General features: G+C 32.3%; 1 protein-coding gene across 1 annotated transcript; it reads left to right on the forward strand.

Annotated features, from left to right (window-relative positions):
- The first annotated feature begins 209 nt into the window (after positions 1-209).
- LOC125646644 (beta-lactamase domain-containing protein 2-like) lies at positions 210-21,987 on the forward strand. The gene is made up of 8 exons (XM_048873103.2): positions 210-637; positions 5,729-5,920; positions 7,080-7,179; positions 15,552-15,657; positions 17,617-17,739; positions 17,877-18,073; positions 20,098-20,343; positions 21,323-21,987. Exons 1-8 carry the CDS (start codon positions 492-494, stop codon positions 21,515-21,517), a joined length of 1,305 nt encoding a protein of 434 aa, XP_048729060.1. The 5' UTR covers positions 210-491; the 3' UTR covers positions 21,518-21,987.
- The last annotated feature ends 632 nt before the right edge of the window (positions 21,988-22,619 follow it).

The following is a 22,619-nucleotide window of genomic DNA, read 5'->3' on the forward strand; positions in this document are numbered from 1 at the left end:
CACTTTGGAGGGCATTGAAGTTTTAAGAACACATCTTGTGTTATGCTATTGCTGAACATTAGAATTTAGCTTAGATATTCAGAACAGGAATTTTTTTCCTCTAGATTCCTTAGCCCTTGGGAGTAGTGATACTTTTCATTAGTACTCAGGTGACCGATAAGGCCTGTGGGCCTCTTGTTATGGATATCTGTGGGACAGTTTAATACGATGAATTTCAATATGACTAGAAGCATCCGGCTTTGGGTCAGATTAGAATTCGAGACAAAAAAGCGTTTCATTAATGTTGTACTAAATACAACTTGTACGATTTCCATAGCATATGCCCACTGAGGAGGAATAGAAATATAAACGATTTATTTTCCCAGTCATAATGTAAACTCAAACCTTCCAAATCCTTAAAGATATTTTTGTTTGCTCAGCGACGCCAGCCATGCTTGCAATGTTTAGGAAAGACAACTCTTAATCATTCTCTGATTCACCTTTTTAACGCGATGAGCGGTCTGAAATCACTGACGGTGCTGGTCGTTGTGGTGGCTATTCTAGTGTATCTTTATAAAACCTTCATCCAAAAACCACTTCCGGTTCTGTTTGATGGAAGATTTCATCCAGATTTTCAGGAAGTTGCAGATATCTACAAGTAAGTAGCACAGTGTTTGTAGTTGTAGTTTGTGTTAATAGGCTGTGGTATAATAAAGGGACATAACTCGCGAGTCATAAGAGAACATGTGATGAAATGCAGTATCAAGTTTGCAAAGTAATTTCTTAATTCAGTAAGAAAGAAAATTTTGTTTCTGTGTGTCACTTGTTTTCTCCCAATTTCTATTTCCATTAGACATCCCTTGTTTATGTGTACCACCATGATCAGATTTAAAATTTACTATGTAGATAGCTTATATATAGGCCTATGTTAACAGGTTGTTTAACTGTTCTAAGTACACATGGTGTTGGTTAAAATTTAGAACAAGCATGAATAAACCGGACGTAAAGAGTTTGCTTAATAATATTAGTAATCAATCACGTGATATTCACATAAGAAATTTGTAATTAATGAGAAAACAAAGGTGCAAACCGCCAAATGGAATTCTGGGTAAGGCTTTGCAATAAGATGCAAAGCCCCATGAAAAAGATTTTAATTTAGTCTGCTTTAGTTGCTCTTTAGTCTGCTAGAATTAATAACCTTCAAAATTTTACCAGGTAATTATTACTTCATTGCAATTAATGATGAATTAGGAATGATGATGACAACAGGCGGAGAGCTCTAATATATTTTCACCCCGATGTTTGTATTGTATATATATATAGTACGAGTTAACAGATTCAATATACTGAAAACCATCATTGCTATTTTTTGTCCTGTCTGTCATTCTGTAATTCTGTAAATCTGTCATTCTGTCTGAAACTTTAATCTTGCTAATAACTTTTGAACAGTAAGAGATATAGCTTTGATATTTCACATGAGTATTCCTTGTGACAAGACCTTTCCGTTGGTATTAAACCTTTTGACCTTGACATTTAACTTACTTTTAATTTTTTTTTTTTACATTGGTCATAACTTTTAAATGATAAATATTAGAGCTTTCATATTATACATGAGCATTTCTTTTGACAAGATCTTTCTACTGGTACCAAGATACTTGCCCTTTTGACCTTGGCCATCTTTGGAATTGGCCATTATCGGGGGCATTTGTGTTTCACAAAAACATCTTGTTCAAAATTGTGATTAAATATGTGTAAAAGTTGTAATTCAGTTTGATAGAATGATTAAATGATAATATATAAAATTAAGTTTACTTTTATAACGTAGGCCTGTATATTATGTAAATCACGGTCGTCTTTATAAAACCATAACGTATAGTCCCCCACCCCCTGATGGCCGATGATAAACCATAGTTCACAAAATCCCCCGTCCCATTGCGGCCGATGATAAACCATAACACAAAATCCCCCGCCCCCTGACGGCCGATGATAAAGACATGTGTTTCTTAAATCTGTGTATTTAATGCTATGAACATGAGATATAAAGTATAATCTCATTTCACACATTCCTTCTTTATTTGAGTGATATTGACGGGGAGATCACAGTAAAAAAAAAAAGAAAGGAAAACTCACTGATCTGTTATCTTTAAATATGCATTCTTTATTTGTATGTATTGATCTTTCAAAGTTACCACATAAAACCCCTCATGATTATTGACAGTGTTCATCAACATTGACAGCATTCACCAACATCTGCAATTAATACTCAATCAGGCGCGTAGCCAGATCCCTAGCATATGTGCGCATACCTAGTCAGGTGTTTTGGGGCTCCTGATAGGGGCTCAGGTCTGAAGCTGGTAAATTCTGACAATTTTACAGTATTGAAAGTCACCATTTCTGAGTCTTGAAAAGGAGACCAAAAGCAATATTTCTTGCCTCTAAATAAATGAAAAAAATGCAAGTGAAACTTTTTTTTTGAACAATGCCATATTTGCATATCCATCGAATATTATATCCAACTGCTCGATATGCATCTTGGGAGTAATATCTCGTATTTAACAAAACATTAATGACGGGCATGATACCTACAGAGATCTTAAAAACGTACTCTGAAACATACCCTGAAAGCTTCTAAAGGTTATAACAATTATACATAATCACAGGGCCCGTAACAGTGAACAAACAACGGAGCCTGCATTTCATCTCAGTCAACGGATTTTAAAAATCTTTGATCCACTTTTCTTTTACCATTTTTACCCTTATAGCAAAATAATGTGTACGTACGTGTTAACGTGTCCTATTCGGTATAGCAAACTCTTCAAAATAGAAAAGGCAAACATTATCATACGCTGCACAGTCGGACCCCCAAAATATGGAATATTTAATTGTTTACTAATAACATCAGAAGATGATTCTAAAACCTCGTCAAATTAGATATCAGAAAGGGTTTTGTTAAAGGTTGAACTCCGGCAGTAAATCTATCTTTTATCCTGAAAACAAAGGAAATCTCTGCGGACTTAAATCCTCGTAAAATGTTATAATACATTTTATATTTCGCAACTTAAGAAATTGAAAACATGGATATATACTATTAAGAATATTTTAAAAAGCAGACAAATACTTAAGCCCCTTGTGAAGATTTTAAAAAAATCCCAGTATCATTGAACATTCAAAAGACGAAAATAAAACAAATACTGATAGATATTACATGTCGTTATGCTAGATAAAAATATCAAAATATATAATTTACAGCTTAAGGAGGTACTCTACATCCACAGAATGGCTGACTTCCTTTCAAAACATGGATGAAAATATGAATATTAGCAATATTTGTCTATTCATTTAAAAAATTGGCATCGCCTAGCTGAGTAGCGCAGTAAGTTAGCACGTCGACTACTGAAATGTAGATCGCTGGTTCGAGACAAGCAGTATGTGTTTCTTTTTTTTTTTTTTTTTTTTTTTTTTGCAGATTGCTTTCTACTAAAACTGTATTTTTTGACTAGATAAAGTAAATTTGAAAGTTTTCAAATTCAAAATATTGTTGTATATATCCTCCACTTTTCATCCATATCAAATCTCTGGTGTAGCATACATTACCATATATCGACATATATGTAGAGCTCAAGCAATTATATCGCTTGGGTTCGAATTTACTATTAAAAAATAATCTCTAAAAGTAAATTCGAATCCAGGCGATATAATTGCCTATGATTTAGAGCGAATTTAAGGACTGGTGATGAAATTGGGGTCATCTTTCAATGTTTTGTCGTAGAAGGACATATGTCAAAATCAACATGGAATTCTTGTACTAGAATAGACAGTATGTTGTCAAAAAGAATTAAAGCATACTCAATAATTCGCATCCAACGAATGATAAATATATTTCTGGCGATGTTTGAAAATCGAGTTTAAAATGTCCAAGAAAACGCGTTTCTTATGTATAATGGGCAGTGTTATCGTCAAACTACGTACATAAAGTCAGTCTTTGGACTTATCAGTACAGGGTTCGAAATTAACTCATGTCCGTAAGTCCGAGACTAGTAAAAAACGTGTCGGACTAGTGAACTCTCTATAGCACTAGTCCGTACGGACTAGTGAAAATCCGGAAATCAATCTTGAATTGGTAAATATTTCTAGCAATATTTGTCTGAGTCTCTTAGATGTTTGAACTTATGGCTGATTACCTGCATGGTCAAGTGTTTGCATGACTACGACAGTCTGATCTTCCAAACACATGGAGTGCGTTCGAGACCGCCGTTCTTCGAACGTGCACAAATTGTCAAATTCCTGCCGATTCCGAACACCGAGTACACATCACTAGAACGTGTTCTAAGTGCAAGAATTGCAAGTAGTGTGGTCTGAGAACATGCACGTTTGTTCGCATATGTTCTCGTCATTCGCAACTCTGACACAGTAGTTCATAACACTATAGTCTATAGCTCATGACTTGGTCAATCGAGTGAATTTTATTGACTTTACTGATAAAATTTCGAACTCCTGTGACTCTAAGGTCTGAACACCAAAACAACAGGAACGTCGATCTCGAACGCACTTATGGACGTTTATAAAAGGATTAACTTGGAGGTTAATATTGTATGCTTCTGAAGATTTTGAATGCGAAATAAAATATGGTGGTCTCTTTTTCTTCTGTAGGTGTCAGAAATTAAATTGTTTGCAACTGTGATGTGTTTGGTTTAATTAGAATGAAGATCATCTTATGATATACTGGACGGACTAGTGAAATGCTTTGAGGACTAGTGAACATCAATAGTGACTAGTCCGTTTGGACTAGTGCTTGAAAAAGTTAATTTCGAACCCTGCAGTGTAAACAAATACCTTATTTGTTTAGTGTCAACAAAGTGACCTTGGAAAACAAATCAATATTCAAATACTATCGTTCTAACAACAGCTTGAGAGTTCGCTTTACTGAGCATGTGATATTTACAGTATAACTCATCGATTGATTGTTTGATTGCGGTGAAATGAACACTATTTTACATATCAAACACAATACCCGACAATGCCGCTGACCAGTCGAAATGATCGGCTGTTTACGAGAAATTTACTACTGTAACCGAATTCTGTAGTAAACAACAACACGTGGTTCGTCAATGACTACACTACAGTCGTGATATCTTGAATACAAGAAGGAACCACTTAAGGTTTTATATTTGGAATGCTGTTGACAGTTGTAAAATTCTCGCAAACAGCCTATCATTCCAATTGATCAGTGCTACCATTGGGATGGCCGGGTAGTGTTTTTGATATGCAAAATAGTGTTCATTTTATTGAAATCAAACAGCAAATCGATGAGTAATACAGTAATTATTGTATGAAAATTTCAATCGCTTAGTAAAGCGAACTGTTGAGCTGTTGTTTGAACGATAGTACTTGAACGTAATGTTATTTCATGATTCAGTATCAAGCACGTGTCCTATCGTCATTCGTATTACAGTGGCTAAGTACATGTAGTATTATATCAACATAGTACATGCATTTACTAATTAAACAATATCATAAGTAACAGTGGCGGATCTAGATGGAGTACGGGGGTAACAACCTAATTTTAAAGGTCACTTTTTGGCATGCAGAGGTCATTGTTTGAGCGGGAAAGATACCACTTAGGGTCACTACTCTCTCCTTTTCATATTTCCGGGATCATTCATTGTGTAACCCAGACTTTCTATTGTAGTCATGTAGATAATTCCGATAGAAACATTGTAAATAATAATATCTATCGATATATATTTAGAGAGAATCTGAGGAATGGAGAAGAAGTGGGGTCCTCTTTCGCCGCTCATTACGAGGGAGAGCCACTAGTGGACATCTGGGGAGGATATGCTGATGTGGACACAAGACGACCCTGGACAAAGGACACACTGTCCATCATATTCTCCGCCACTAAAGGAGTGACGGCGATACTGGCAGCACTGTTTGTGGACAGGTAAGGTACATCACAAGATCACCCGCTGATTTCGTGGTGACACTTTAAGTTAAATTACTAGACGACTCGCCGATTTCGTGGTGGCCCTGTAGGATAAATTCATAGATACGTCACTTTCTTGGCGGCACTGTGAGATAAATGACCAGACTCGTCACTTTCTTGGCGGCACTGTGAGATAAATGCAATCTAATTAAAATTAGATCTTTGATCCGCTCATGCAATCGCTACACAAAGCGATTGCATGAGCGGATCAAAGATCTAATTTTAATTAGATTGAGAAAAATTACCAGACTCGTTGCTTTCTTGCCGACATTGTAAGATGAATTAAATCTTCACTGTTTTAAATGCAGTTCACAAAACATTTTTTTCAATATGCAACCATACAGGCAATCTAATTAAAATCAGATCCTAGGATACGCTCACAATCGCTATAATAGGATCTGACATAACCCCATAGGGGGTCATGTCCACATGACCTTTTGCTTGGAATATTCATGAGAACTATCAGCCAGTCAGATTGCGCCAAACAGACAACGATGGCTATTCAGGCGGTTCCCGGCAATTCGTAAACAAGTTGCAGTAATCGCTTTCCCACGAAGTTTATTGCACACTATAAAATTGTATATTCTCACATATGGAATTTTAAACTTCCGCAATAATGCCTAATCTATTCCGTCCATTCAAACAACAAAACGTACGAGATAAAATAAACCCAAATCAAATTAATTGGGAATTGCGATTTATGTATGAATAGGGATGGGTACGATTTGAATAGTTTTCAAAATAGTTTACTTAATTAACCCGAGGAATATAACTCCAGTCAACGTAAACTGTGCATTGTGACGTCACACCTAACTGTGATGTGTTTTCTTTCAAATCAAACAATCGCAGCCGTTTTCCTTGAATTGTAAACACCGACGGTTTCAAAGCCGACGCGCTGATTGGCTGACATAAAGGTCATCTGAACATGACCCCTAATCGGGTTATGTCAGATCTACTTACGCAGAGTATACGGCGCGGATCTAAGAAGTCTGATTTTAATTAGATTGCCATACAGGTCACTTAGCTTTCACGTCCATGTAGATTGTAATATGATAAATTACTATTAAGTATTATAATGTTCTCTCTTTATCCCAGATTCATTCCTTTAACATTGTAGAGGCTGGCTGGATTACAGTAAGCCCGTTGCCCACTACTGGCCGAAGTTCGGACAAAATGGGAAGGACAACATTACAGTGGCCCTCCTTCTAAGTCACCAGGTACTACAAATACAGTGTGTTATACGATTATTATACATAGTCTAGTTATGTACAAATACAGTGTGTTATACGATTATTATATACAGTCTAGTTATGTACAAATACAGTGTGTTATACGATTATTATATATAGTCTAGTTATGTACAAATACAGTGTGTTATACGATTATTATATGTAGTCTAATTATGTACAAATACAGTGTGTTATACGATTATTATATATAGTCTAGTTATGTACAAATACAGTGTGTTATACGATTATAATATATAGTCTAGTTATGTACAAATACAGTGTGTTATACGATTACTATACGTAGTCTAGTTATGTACAAATACAGTGTGTTATACGATTATTATACGTAGTCTAGTTATGTACAAATACAGTGTGTTATACGATTATTATACGTAGTCTAGTTATGTACAAATACAGTGTGTTATACATTATTATACGTAGTCTAGTTATGTACAAATACAGTGTGTTATACGATTATTATACATAGTCTAGTTATGTACAAATACAGTGTGTTATACGATTATTATACGTAGTCTAGTTATGTAGAAATACAGTGTGTTATACGATTATTATATATAGTCTAGTTATGTACAAATACAGTGTGTTATATGATTATAATATATAGTCTAGTTATGTACAAATACAGTGTGTTATACGATTATTATACATAGTCTAGTTATGTACAAATACAGTGTGTTATACGATTATTATACATAGTCTAGTTATGTACAACTACAGTGTGTTATACGATTATTATACATAGTCTAGTTATGTACAAATACAGTGTGTTATACGATTATTATATATAGTCTAGTTATGTACAAATACAGTGTGTTATACGATTATTATATATAGTCTAGTAATGTACAAATACAGTGTGTTATACGATTATTATTATATAGTGTAGTTATGTAGAAATACAGTGTGTTATACAATTATTATTATATATAGTCTAGTTATGTACAAATACAGTGTGTTATACGATTATTATATACAGTCTAGTTATGTACAACTACAGTGTGTTATACGATTATTATATATAGTGTAGTTATGTAGAAATACAGTGTGTTATACGATTATTATATATAGTCTAGTTATGTACAACTACAGTGTGTTATACGATTATTATATATAGTCTAGTTATGTACAAATACAGTGTGTTATACGATTATTATATATAGTCTAGTTATGTACAAATACAGTGTGTTATACGATTATAATATATAGTCTAGTTATGTACAAATACAGTGTGTTATACGATTATTATATATAGTCTAGTTATGTACAAATACAGTGTGCTGTACGGTTATTATACATAGTCTAGTTATGTACAAATACAGTGTGTTATACGATTATTATCTATAGTCTTGTTATGTACAAATACAGTGTGTTATACGATTATTATACATAGTCTAGTTATGTACAAATACAGTGTGTTATACGATTATTATATATAGTCTAGTTATGTACAAATACAGTGTGTTATACGATTATTATATATAGTCTAGTAATGTACAAATACAGTGTGTTATACGATTATTATTATATAGTGTAGTTATGTAGAAATACAGTGTGTTATACAATTATTATTATATATAGTCTAGTTATGTACAAATACAGTGTGTTATACGATTATTATATACAGTCTAGTTATGTACAACTACAGTGTGTTATACGATTATTATATATAGTGTAGTTATGTAGAAATACAGTGTGTTATACGATTATTATATATAGTCTAGTTATGTACAAATACAGTGTGTTATACGATTATTATATATAGTCTAGTTATGTACAAATACAGTGTGTTATACGATTATAATATATAGTCTAGTTATGTACAAATACAGTGTGTTATACGATTATTATATATAGTCTAGTTATGTACAAATACAGTGTGCTGTACGGTTATTATACATAGTCTAGTTATGTACAAATACAGTGTGTTATACGATTATTATATATAGTCTAGTAATGTACAAATACAGTGTGTTATACGATTATTATATGTAGTCTAGTTATGTACAAATACAGTGTGTTATACGATTATTATATGTAGTCTAGTTATGTACAAATATAGTGTGTTATACGATTATTATATGTAGTCTAGTTATGTACAAATACAGTGTGTTATACGATTATTATATATAGTCTAGTAATGTACAAATACAGTGTGTTATACGATTATTATATAGTCTAGTTATGTACAAATACAGTGTGTTATACGATTATTATATATAGTGTAGTTATGTAGAAATACAGTGTGTTATACGATTATTATATATAGTCTAGTTATGTACAAATACAGTGTGTTATACAATTATTATATGTAGTCTAATTATGTACAAATACAGTGTGTTATACGATTATTATATATAGTCTAGTTATGTAGAAATACAGTGTGTTATACCATTATTATATATAGTCTAGTCATGTACAAATACAGTGTGTTATACGATTATTATATGTAGTCTAGTTATGTACAAATACAGTGTGTTATACGATTATTATATATAGTCTAGTTATGTACAAATACAGTGTGTTATACGATTATAATATATAGTCTAGTTATGTACAACTACAGTGTGTTATACGATTATTATCTATAGTCTAGTAATGTACAAATACAGTGTGTTATACGATTATTATACATAGTCTAGTTATGTACAAATACAGTGTGTTATACGCTTATTATATGTAGTCTAGTTATGTACAAATACAGTGTGTTATACGATTATTATATGTAGTCTAGTTATGTACAAATACAGTGTGTTATACGATTATTATATGTAGTCTAGTTATGTACAAATACAGTGTGTTATACGATTATTATATATAGTCTAGTAATGTACAAATACAGTGTGTTATACGATTATTATATGTAGTCTAGTTATGTACAAATACAGTGTGTTATACGATTATTATATGTAGTCTAGTTATGTACAAATATAGTGTGTTATACGATTATTATATGTAGTCTAGTTATGTACAAATACAGTGTGTTATACGATTATTATATATAGTCTAGTAATGTACAAATACAGTGTGTTATACGATTATTATATAGTCTAGTTATGTACAAATACAGTGTGTTATACGATTATTATATATAGTGTAGTTATGTAGAAATACAGTGTGTTATACGATTATTATATATAGTCTAGTTATGTACAAATACAGTGTGTTATACAATTATTATATGTAGTCTAATTATGTACAAATACAGTGTGTTATACGATTATTATATATAGTCTAGTTATGTAGAAATACAGTGTGTTATACCATTATTATATATAGTCTAGTCATGTACAAATACAGTGTGTTATACGATTATTATATGTAGTCTAGTTATGTACAAATACAGTGTGTTATACGATTATTATATATAGTCTAGTTATGTACAAATACAGTGTGTTATACGATTATAATATATAGTCTAGTTATGTACAACTACAGTGTGTTATACGATTATTATATGTAGTCTAGTTATGTACAACTACAGTGTGTTATACGATTATTATATGTAGTCTAGTTATGTACAAATACAGTGTGTTATACGATTATTATATATAGTCTAGTTATGTACAAATACAGTGTGCTTTACGGTTATTATACATAGTCTAGTTATGTACAAATACAGTGTGTTATACGATTATTATATGTAGTCTAGTTATGTACAAATACAGTGTGCTGTACGGTTATTATATGTAGTCTAGTTATGTACAAATACAGTGTGCTGTACGGTTATTATATGTAGTCTAGTTATGTACAAATACAGTGTGTTATACGATTATTATATATAGTCTAGTCATGTACAAATACAGTGTGTTATACGATTATTATATGTAGTCTAGTTATGTACAAATATAGTGTGTTATACGATTATTATATATAGTCTAGTTATGTACAAATACAGTGTGTTATACGATTATTATATGTAGTATAGTTATGTACAAATACAGTGTGTTATACGATTATTATATATAGTCTAGTTATGTACAAATACAGTGTGTTATACGATTATTATATATAGTCTAGTTATGTACAAATACAGTGTGTTATACGATTATTATATATAGTCTAGTTATGTACAAATACAGTGTGTTATACAATTATTATATATAGTATAGTTATGTAGAAATACAGTGTGTTATACGATTATTATATGTAGTCTAGTTATGTACAAATACAGTGTGTTATACGATTATTATATAGTCTAGTTATGTACAAATACAGTGTGTTATACGATTATTATATATAGTCTAGTTATGTACAAATACAGTGTGTTATACGATTATTATATGTAGTCTAGTTATGTACAAATACAGTGTGTTATACGATTATTATATATAGTCTAGTAATGTACAAATACAGTGTGTTATACGATTATTATTATATAGTGTAGTTATGTAGAAATACAGTGTGTTATACAATTATTATTATATATAGTCTAGTTATGTACAAATACAGTGTGTTATACGATTATTATATACAGTCTAGTTATGTACAACTACAGTGTGTTATACGATTATTATATATAGTGTAGTTATGTAGAAATACAGTGTGTTATACGATTATTATATATAGTCTAGTTATGTACAAATACAGTGTGTTATACGATTATTATATATAGTCTAGTTATGTACAAATACAGTGTGTTATACGATTATAATATATAGTCTAGTTATGTACAAATACAGTGTGTTATACGATTATTATATATAGTCTAGTTATGTACAAATACAGTGTGCTGTACGGTTATTATACATAGTCTAGTTATGTACAAATACAGTGTGTTATACGATTATTATCTATAGTCTTGTTATGTACAAATACAGTGTGTTATACGATTATTATACATAGTCTAGTTATGTACAAATACAGTGTGTTATACGATTATTATATATAGTCTAGTTATGTACAAATACAGTGTGTTATACGATTATTATCTATAGTCTAGTAATGTACAAATACAGTGTGTTATACGATTATTATTATATTGTGTAGTTATGTAGAAATACAGTGTGTTATACAATTATTATTATATATAGTCTAGTTATGTACAAATACAGTGTGTTATACGATTATTATATACAGTCTAGTTATGTACAACTACAGTGTGTTATACGATTATTATATATAGTGTAGTTATGTAGAAATACAGTGTGTTATACGGTTATTATATATAGTCTAGTTATGTACAAATACAGTGTGTTATACGATTATTATATATAGTCTAGTAATGTACAAATACAGTGTGTTATACGATTATAATATATAGTCTAGTTATGTACAAATACAGTGTGTTATACGATTATTATATATAGTCTAGTTATGTACAAATACAGTGTGCTGTACGGTTATTATACATAGTCTAGTTATGTACAAATACAGTGTGTTATACGATTATTATCTATAGTCTTGTTATGTACAAATACAGTGTGTTATACGATTATTATACATAGTCTAGTTATGTACAAATACAGTGTGTTATACGATTATTATATATAGTCTAGTTATGTACAAATACAGTGTGTTATACGATTATTATCTATAGTCTAGTAATGTACAAATACAGTGTGTTATACGATTATTATACATAGTCTAGTTATGTACAAATACAGTGTGTTATACGCTTATTATACATAGTCTAGTTATGTACAAATACAGTGTGTTATACGATTATTATACATAGTCTAGTAATGTACAAATACAGTGTGTTATACGATTATTATATAGCCTAGTTATGTACAAATACAGTGTGTTATACGATTATTATATATAGTGTAGTTATGTAGAAATACAGTGTGTTATACGATTATTATATATAGTCTAGTTATGTACAAATACAGTGTGTTATACGATTATTATATATAGTCTAGTTATGTACAAATACAGTGTGTTATACGATTATAATATATAGTTTAGTTATGTACAAATACAGTGTGTTATACGATTATTATATGTAGTCTAGTTATGTACAACTACAGTGTGTTATACGATTATTATATATAGTCTAGTTATGTACAAATACAGTGTGTTATACGATTATTATATATAGTCTAGTTATGTACAAATACAGTGTGTTATACGATTATTATACATAGTCTAGTTATGTACAAATACAGTGTGTTATACGATTATTATATATAGTATAGTTATGTACAACTACAGTGTGTTATACGATTATTATATATAGTCTAGTTATGTACAAATACAGTGTGTTATACGATTATTATATATAGTCTAGTAATGTACAAATACAGTGTGTTATACGATTATTATTATATAGTGTAGTTATGTAGAAATACAGTGTGTTATACAATTATTATTATATATAGTCTAGTTATGTACAAATACAGTGTGTTATACGATTATTATATACAGTCTAGTTATGTACAACTACAGTGTGTTATACGATTATTATATATAGTCTAGTTATGTACAAATACAGTGTGTTATACGATTATTATATATAGTCTAGTTATGTACAAATACAGTGTGTTATACGATTATTATATATAGTCTAGTTATGTACAAATACAGTGTGTTATACGATTATTATACATAGTCTAGTTATGTACAAATACAGTGTGTTATACGATTATTATATATAGTATAGTTATGTACAACTACAGTGTGTTATACGATTATTATATATAGTCTAGTTATGTACAAATACAGTGTGTTATACGATTATTATATATAGTCTAGTAATGTACAAATACAGTGTGTTTTACGATTATTATTATATAGTGTAGTTATGTAGAAATACAGTGTGTTATACAATTATTATTATATATAGTCTAGTTATGTACAAATACAGTGTGTTGTACGATTATTATATATAGTCTAGTTATGTACAAATACAGTGTGTTATACGATTATTATATACAGTCTAGTTATGTACAAATACAGTGTGTTATACGATTATTATACATAGTCTAGTTATGTACAAATACAGTGTGTTATACGATTATTATCTATAGTCTAGTAATGTACAAATACAGTGTGTTATACGATTATTATACATAGTCTAGTTATGTACAAATACAGTGTGTTATACGCTTATTATATGTAGTCTAGTTATGTACAAATACAGTGTGTTATACGATTATTATATGTAGTCTAGTTATGTACAAATACAGTGTGTTATACGATTATTATATGTAGTCTAGTTATGTACAAATACAGTGTGTTATACGATTATTATATATAGTCTAGTAATGTACAAATACAGTGTGTTATACGATTATTATATGTAGTCTAGTTATGTACAAATACAGTGTGTTATACGATTATTATATGTAGTCTAGTTATGTACAAATATAGTGTGTTATACGATTATTATATGTAGTCTAGTTATGTACAAATACAGTGTGTTATACGATTATTATATATAGTCTAGTAATGTACAAATACAGTGTGTTATACGATTATTATATAGTCTAGTTATGTACAAATACAGTGTGTTATACGATTATTATATATAGTGTAGTTATGTAGAAATACAGTGTGTTATACGATTATTATATATAGTCTAGTTATGTACAAATACAGTGTGTTATACAATTATTATATGTAGTCTAATTATGTACAAATACAGTGTGTTATACGATTATTATATATAGTCTAGTTATGTAGAAATACAGTGTGTTATACCATTATTATATATAGTCTAGTCATGTACAAATACAGTGTGTTATACGATTATTATATGTAGTCTAGTTATGTACAAATACAGTGTGTTATACGATTATTATATATAGTCTAGTCATGTACAAATACAGTGTGTTATACGATTATTATATATAGTATAGTCATGTACAAATACAGTGTGTTATATGATTATTATATGTAGTCTAGTTATGTACAAATACAGTGTGTTATACATTATTATACGTAGTCTAGTTATGTACAAATACAGTGTGTTATACGATTATTATACGTAGTCTAGTTATGTACAAATACAGTGTGTTATACGATTATTATATATAGTCTAGTTATGTACAAATACAGTGTGTTATACGATTATTATATATAGTCTAGTTATGTAGAAATACAGTGTGTTATACGATTATTATATATAGTCTAGTCATGTACAAATACAGTGTGTTATACGATTATTATATATAGTCTAGTTATGTACAAATACAGTGTGTTATACGATTATTATATATAGTATAGTTATGTAGAAATACAGTGTGTTATACGATTATTATATATAGTATAGTTATTTAGAAATACAGTGTGTTATACGATTATTATATATAGTCTAGTTATGTTGCTGAAATTTGTATTTAATTCTAAGTTTATCGTGATCGAAACAAATAATTGTCTAAAAATTAATTCCAAAATAGGGAGGCCTTTCAATTACCAATGGAACAATACCTATGGAGTGGATTAATGAGAAACCAGAAAAAGTTTGGGAGTTTCTGGAGAAACAGAAACCATACTGGCCGCCAGGTAATATTTGCATTCTAGTATAAAATTGCTCTGAAAAACCTTAAAATATACAATGGTTTATTTAATAATTCATTGAAAGTAGACATTAACGGCAAACTGACAACTCAACTGTATGACAAATGGGATGATTTCAGCTTCTCCATCGTCAACTTCCCATATTTATGTAGCAATATTCCATTATCGCCTGCATATGGTGTTTAAATATCTCGAATTATAACGACCTAGTTCTTCAATACAACCTGTTATTGGGTCAAATGCTGACGTGTTTCATATCGATTTTTAGGCCGTCTTTGACACACTAATTTTGACTACGTATAACTGCGTTTACCTGATCAGGATATAGGGCTCACGGCGGGTGTGACCGGTCGACAGGGGATGTTTACTCCTCCTAGGTACCTGATCCCACCTCTGATGTGTCCAGGGGTCCGTGTTTGCCCAACTCTCTATTTTGTATTGCTTATAGGAGTTAATGAGATTGATCACTGTTCGTTATCTTCACCTTTCATTGTAAATCACAATGTCTTACTTTACATTAATGTTGATCTCACAATGCAAATCTGACCAATTCTGTTGAAGAAACGCCCAGGGCTATTATATGGCTGTTCCATGTTGTTCATTGAAGAGCACGGGTGTTTCTAGAAACGGAATATTTCAATAACAGTTTCAAAATATTACATGAAGATATGTTTTGTGACAGTAAACTCAACAATGTACAAACATCTTTTTATAATCGACGTTTGCTCACCGTTTAGTCAACACGATATCTATAAAAACAATAAACATTAAATGCTCAAAAACGATCACGAGAAAGTTGATTGATTATTGAAACCATTTTGAAAATTGGAATATTTTAACACTAAATTAGAATACATGAAATATACATGTATCCAGATAATTGCTTACTTCAAGGAGAAACGCATCAGATTTCTTCAAGGACAATATCTTGGTAGTATTTGGTGATCAGGTCTTCCAATAGTCTGTTGGAATTCCCATGGGTACAAATTGTGCTCCTTTATTTGCTGACCTGTTTGCATTTTCTTATGAGGCATAATTTATTCAAAAGCATTGACATGAGAAGAAAAAAAATCTTGATGTTTTAAATATATCGATGACGTTTTATCTATTAACAATCATATGGTGATTTGATAATATCCATATGAACTTGAAATTAAAAAGACACCACACAGTTTTACACATCTGCCTCAACTTTATGACAAACGGGATGACTTCAGCTTCTCCGTCGTCATCTTCCCATGTTTATGTGTTTATGTCTGTCAACTCATTCAATACGCAAGATCTTGTTCTGCATATGGTCAGTTTTTTAATCGAAATAGGTTACTGACAAATACGGTGATGTTTAGGAGGTTTCAATAATCGCGTCTAAGTCAGCATTTCGCTAATATTTTGGTCGTCATAGTGATCAAATTTACCAATACAACCTGTCATTGGGTAAAATGCTGTCTGACATGTTGCAAACCAGTTGAGATCGTTCGTTTTTGCACCCCGATTTGTCTGAGGATTACTCCGTAAATCCGATCAAGATTTAGGACTCATGGCGGGTGTGACCAGTCGACAGGGGAAGCCTACTCCTCCAAGTGTGCCCTACTTTGTTCTGAAAATCAATCGACGGTAACAAATTCTACACCATTTTGTCGATGCCGCGCCATGCGCGTTTAGTTTCGTTTTCGACCGATTATAAGAGCCGTTGTCTGATTGGCTCCACGCTACAGGCTGCAAACCAGCCATATGCTCCGTCTAGAAACCATATTTTGAATGGTGACTGATATTAAGGATTAGTGCGAGGTAACGATTCCATAACCCTTGACTTGTGAATATGGTCCAGATTTTGAAAATGTCACATGGATTTTACGTCATATAGATCAAAATAGACCTTCATCTAGGTAGTTCTTGAAAACAATTATTTTATTCTTTAAAAAAATATCTTGATTAATATTGTAGGTACTGGCTACTCGTACCATGGCATAACATTCGGGTTGTTCGTGGACGCTTTGCTTACAAAGGCGGATCCCAAACACAGAAGAGTGGACAAAATATTTAAAGAAGAAATAGGCGATAAATTTGGTAATTTTTGGTTATAGTTATGTATACAGTATTAGCAATGTTTAATTTTTCAAATTATTTCAACTGACAAACTTATGTAACTATGTGTTTTAATTCACTGTTCCAATTGAAATTCTTCACAAATTGCATCGTTTCAGGTATTGAGTTGTACAACGGTATTCCGAACTCCCTCTTTCACAGAGTCGCGAGACACGAGTCCCACCCATTACACGTGTCTCTGTGGAAAATGATATCCAATCTAGACACGGACGCACTAACCATGATGTATGCTCTGGCTTCCAGCAATTCTGTTTTGGCGAAAATGGGGGCTTCTGGAACAGATAAACTTCCTTCGGTGCGTACATGTACCTAATTTTTAGCCGAGTTGCAATGAAGTTGAACTCAGCTATTGGTTTGGTGATGCGGGCGGGCTGGCGGGCGGGTGGGCGGGCGGTTGGGCGTCAACAATTGGTTTCCGGATGATAACTCAAAAAGTGTACAATCTAATCAAATGAAACTTTTATATATTGTTGGGTACCAGGTAAGGAAAACCCCTATTGATTTTGGAGAAAAATGATTAAAGGTCAAGGTCAAAGTGACCGAAAATAGAATGAAAATTTCAGAAAAATTTGGTTTCCGGATGATAACTCAGAAAGTTTAAATCCCAATCAAATGAAACGTTGATATATTGTTGGGTACCAGGTAAGAAAGACCCCTATTGATTTTGGAGAAAAAATGACAAAAGTCAAGGTCACAGTGACGGAATATAGAATGAAAATTTCAGAAATATTTGGTTTGCAGATGATAACTCAGAAAGTTTAAATCTGAATCAAATGATACTTAACGATATTTGTTTTGTACCAGGTAAGGAAGACCCCTATTGATTTTGGAGAAAATATGTCAAAGGTCAAGGTCACAGTGACCGAAAATAGATTTGAAATTCCAAAAAAAATTTGGTTTCCGGAGAATAACTCGAATTTTTTTTTATTTGAATCAAATGAAACTTGGATATCAGCAAAGCAAGGCCCCTATTGATTTTGGAGAAAAAAGGTCAAAGATCAAGGTCACAGTGACCGAAAATAGATTGAAAACTTCAGACAAATATGGTTTCTGGACAGTAACTCGAAAAGTTTAAAACTGAAATTAGTTCTTCACAATCATAAATATACCACATCATTCCTGACCTTACAAAGTATCCCATGCAACTCAGCTATGCACCCCTGGGTGCATATATTGATTTTAATATATTTGAAAACATACGCCTTTGTTTGAAAATAGAATAAAATGTCCCTGATGCACCTAATGCTATATTTCATAATAATTACATTTCTACTTGTGTTTTGTTTTTGATATCTCAACAAATTGTAATACCATTTCCTGATGAGTGCGTTACAGTTGAAAACAAGGAGCGTATGAATACAAATTAATATAGTACGTCAATTTAACTGAGAATACAGTACAGACAGAAATGAAAGTAAGACTGGAGGTATCAGAAATTGTGAAAATACACGAGAGTGAACTGTAACGCGTCACGCCCACTTCATGAAGCGCTTTGGAGACTTCATGAAGCGCTTTAGAGACTTGACGGAAGAGACCGATTACAGCGAAGCTTGATGCCACGACCTTATCTATAAATAGGATCTAACAAGATTGCACGTGACCATACACATGGGGAGAAATGTCAGCTTGCTCATGCACAAATACATGCTTATTAGAATCAGCAATGTTTTATAAACAAGAGAATTCAAACAAATGTTCTGTATGATTTGTGAAATTGTTGTTTTAAAAAAAACAAACAACTAAAAATGTTATGGAGTCTAATATGTTCGTTTAATCATAGTACCATGGTAACACATTCACCCCAGCAACACTTAACAAAGCAAGTGACGTGTTTCTTATATCTTACAATGGGCATCATTTGTGAATTTGAATTGAGCTTTTAAAATAAAATACAACATTTAAGCTTGTGAGCATCAATATTTTGTTGCCATATTACTATCACTCAGTAACGGATTCAGAAAATTTTCAAACAGAGGGGGTACCACCAAAGTTTGTACCTTTTCCACCCACGAAAGAGGGAAGAGTGTGAGTTGAAGACACCAAAATGACAATTATTTCCTGTTAAAAAAATTCAACCAAAGAGGGGATTGCAACCTCCTATTGTTTACACTAGATGGTGTCCTCTGTTGAGTTTTAACATTAGGTCCAAATCAAATGCAAGGACGACTCTTAATTCTAAGGTTAAAGTTAAAAGCCACAAATATTTCATATCCATTATGCCTTTTTTAAAGGACAGCAACTTGTTTCTTGGTTAGTTGATCACCATATGATCCATATTACTATAAAATGTGTCACGGAAGATCTTGTCATTAATTCCAGGACCTATCACTGAACACACCTGAATACAATAAAATCCCCCAGTCTTCATATAACGGACACAGCAACGCCAGAAACCTTGCGAAGCTGTATGGAATTATCGCCAATGGCGGGAAAACAAAGGAGGGGGTTCTACTGACAGAAAAGACCATAGAAATGCTGAAACAACCCCTAACTAGCGGAACTAGCCTGGATGGGGTGATAAACGTCAATTTTGGTTATGGAGTAGGAGTCATCAAAGACGAAAAGGTTAGTTAACCCACAGGACCATCAATATCCAACGGCTATTCACAATAAGTAAGGATTCTGTAAGTGTTGTATGTTACTTAATGCATGTCCCAATTCAAATCGTCTGCGTAATATTCTGCTTGAATAACCCAACGTTAACAATTCATACATAATCAAATAACAATAAATATTTTTCATGTAAATATACAATTTATCACAAACTTGATAAAAAAAAAAGAGTAGGAATACCGATAAGTACAAGAAGATCATGCATGTTTAGCGCATACACTGCTAAAATTTGTATGTCTATCATATACACTGCTAAAATCTGTATGCCTATTGTACACACTGCTAAAAATTGCCCCCAATGATATGATTGAAAATATCTAGGAGGTCTCTCCTACAGATTTACTTTGGTAGCACAGCCAATACTAGAGGGCGCTGAACCATAAGCGCCCACACAAAACGGCTGAAAATTATTCCGCGCTTAAAATGAGGATATAGGCAACTGGAAACAGTAGACAGCCACTGGCTGTTATTATGAAGACCACTGATTCGTCTGATTCGCAAGTGTGTTTGAATTTCCAAAGGATATATCAGCCATGGATATAGGTTCCGTGACATCGACGGCTTTGGGGTCCTGAAATTAACGTTTAGCAAGATTGTTTACACCTTGATCCCCTGGGGGTCAGAGTGGGGACACAGAAAGGACATACATATAGAATATGAAATTTCTTGTTTCCACATGGGTACTTAGTATATGGTCAAATTTTCATGCAAACATCCTCAGGTAGTGTAGATTCGAGTTTGTGGGGGTGATGATTCAGATTTCATATTTTTGTATTAGAATATGCAATTGGTTAGGTAAGAGATGTGACCCATGAAACTCTAGTTTGTCGTGAAGAATGAACTACTTTGGGTGCATTTTGCACTGTATTATAATGGGTTTTTTTTTAAAGAAATGTTTGCAGCGTAATATATTGACTACATTTTTATTCAGGGGAATGCGGTATTTGGTCATGATGGTGCTGGAGGTCAGACCGCATTCGCCGACACGGCCCGGAAGTCCGGCTTTGGTTACGTCACAGCTCGTCTGAAGAATATGTCAGTCAAACGTGACAAACAGTTTCAACAGTATTTAGCCGCTTATTATCGCTGTCTGGAGAAGTACTTACAGAAGAGGCAGAAAACCTAACAAAAGCCCATACTTAGATTATTCAAATTCATATTGAGTCATGGATTTTTAAGCCTTAAATGTTGGACTAGTGTACGTGTAGTTGTATTGTACATGTAACTAATCGAATACTGGCAAACCTCGTGAAATACGAGAAAAGGCGAGGACTACGTTATCCACCCATTCTATTAATTCAAAATCTGTATCAGAATTTTCATTTTTATTTCAACAGCATGCCGGTAATCAAAATGTCTTCGTATAACTTTACAATGTCATATAAATCAAAAACGGGAAGGAAATAAAATTAAAGTAGAATTACAAAGTGGCGCGACAACGAAGAACACTGCGCATGTGGCAAAAGACGTAATGGATACTTACGATGAACTGATCATTCAATAAGAAGACATGTATTGTTATGCTGTTCTGTAATTACTTCACCTGTTATTATTAATAATGAGTCAAAGGTGAATTAAATAAATTAAATATTTTAACGGGCAATTATATCTTCCGCTGTGATACACTTTATGTTCATACGCACCGCGCGGTATTGTTTACATTTCTGTAGTGTATCTATGACCACGTTTATATTCTAATTTGGTTGACTCTCAGGTCAAACATTTAAGCACTACTGTACGGGTATTGATATTTATGTAGCCCTGTAAAACTTTGCCGCTCCACTGATTACGATCGCTGTTACATCGGCTGCTTGAATGAAAACAGATAGCCATCACTAATGTTGTAAAATTCCCCCTTCTCTCTCTCTCTGCAAAAGTATTGATGCGATGACCGTCGCTCCTGCTCCAACACCCCCCCCCCCCCCCCCCCATTCTTTCTTGTATGGTTCGATAGCCCTCGGCAGCAGCATCGTGCTGCTGCAATTGAGAACTGAAATTATTTTGAATACTTGAATGCATCGGACGTATCGAAGGCTATCAAAACTTCAGAAATCACGTGACTGCGGTGTGTCAATTCAGAATAAAACGGTGTTTTAATAAGAACTCGAAACTATTCAATTTTGTTAGTTTATCTCCCCCGAGTTCTTTCAGGACTTTGATTTTTGAAGAGTAGCCTTATTTATTTCTATGAATACACAATTCCTAGTAAAAGCCATGTTTAAGTTAGA

This window comes from Ostrea edulis, chromosome 6 (assembly GCF_947568905.1).
Source record: "Ostrea edulis chromosome 6, xbOstEdul1.1, whole genome shotgun sequence".
NCBI classification, from domain to species: Eukaryota; Metazoa; Mollusca; class Bivalvia; order Ostreida; family Ostreidae; genus Ostrea; species Ostrea edulis.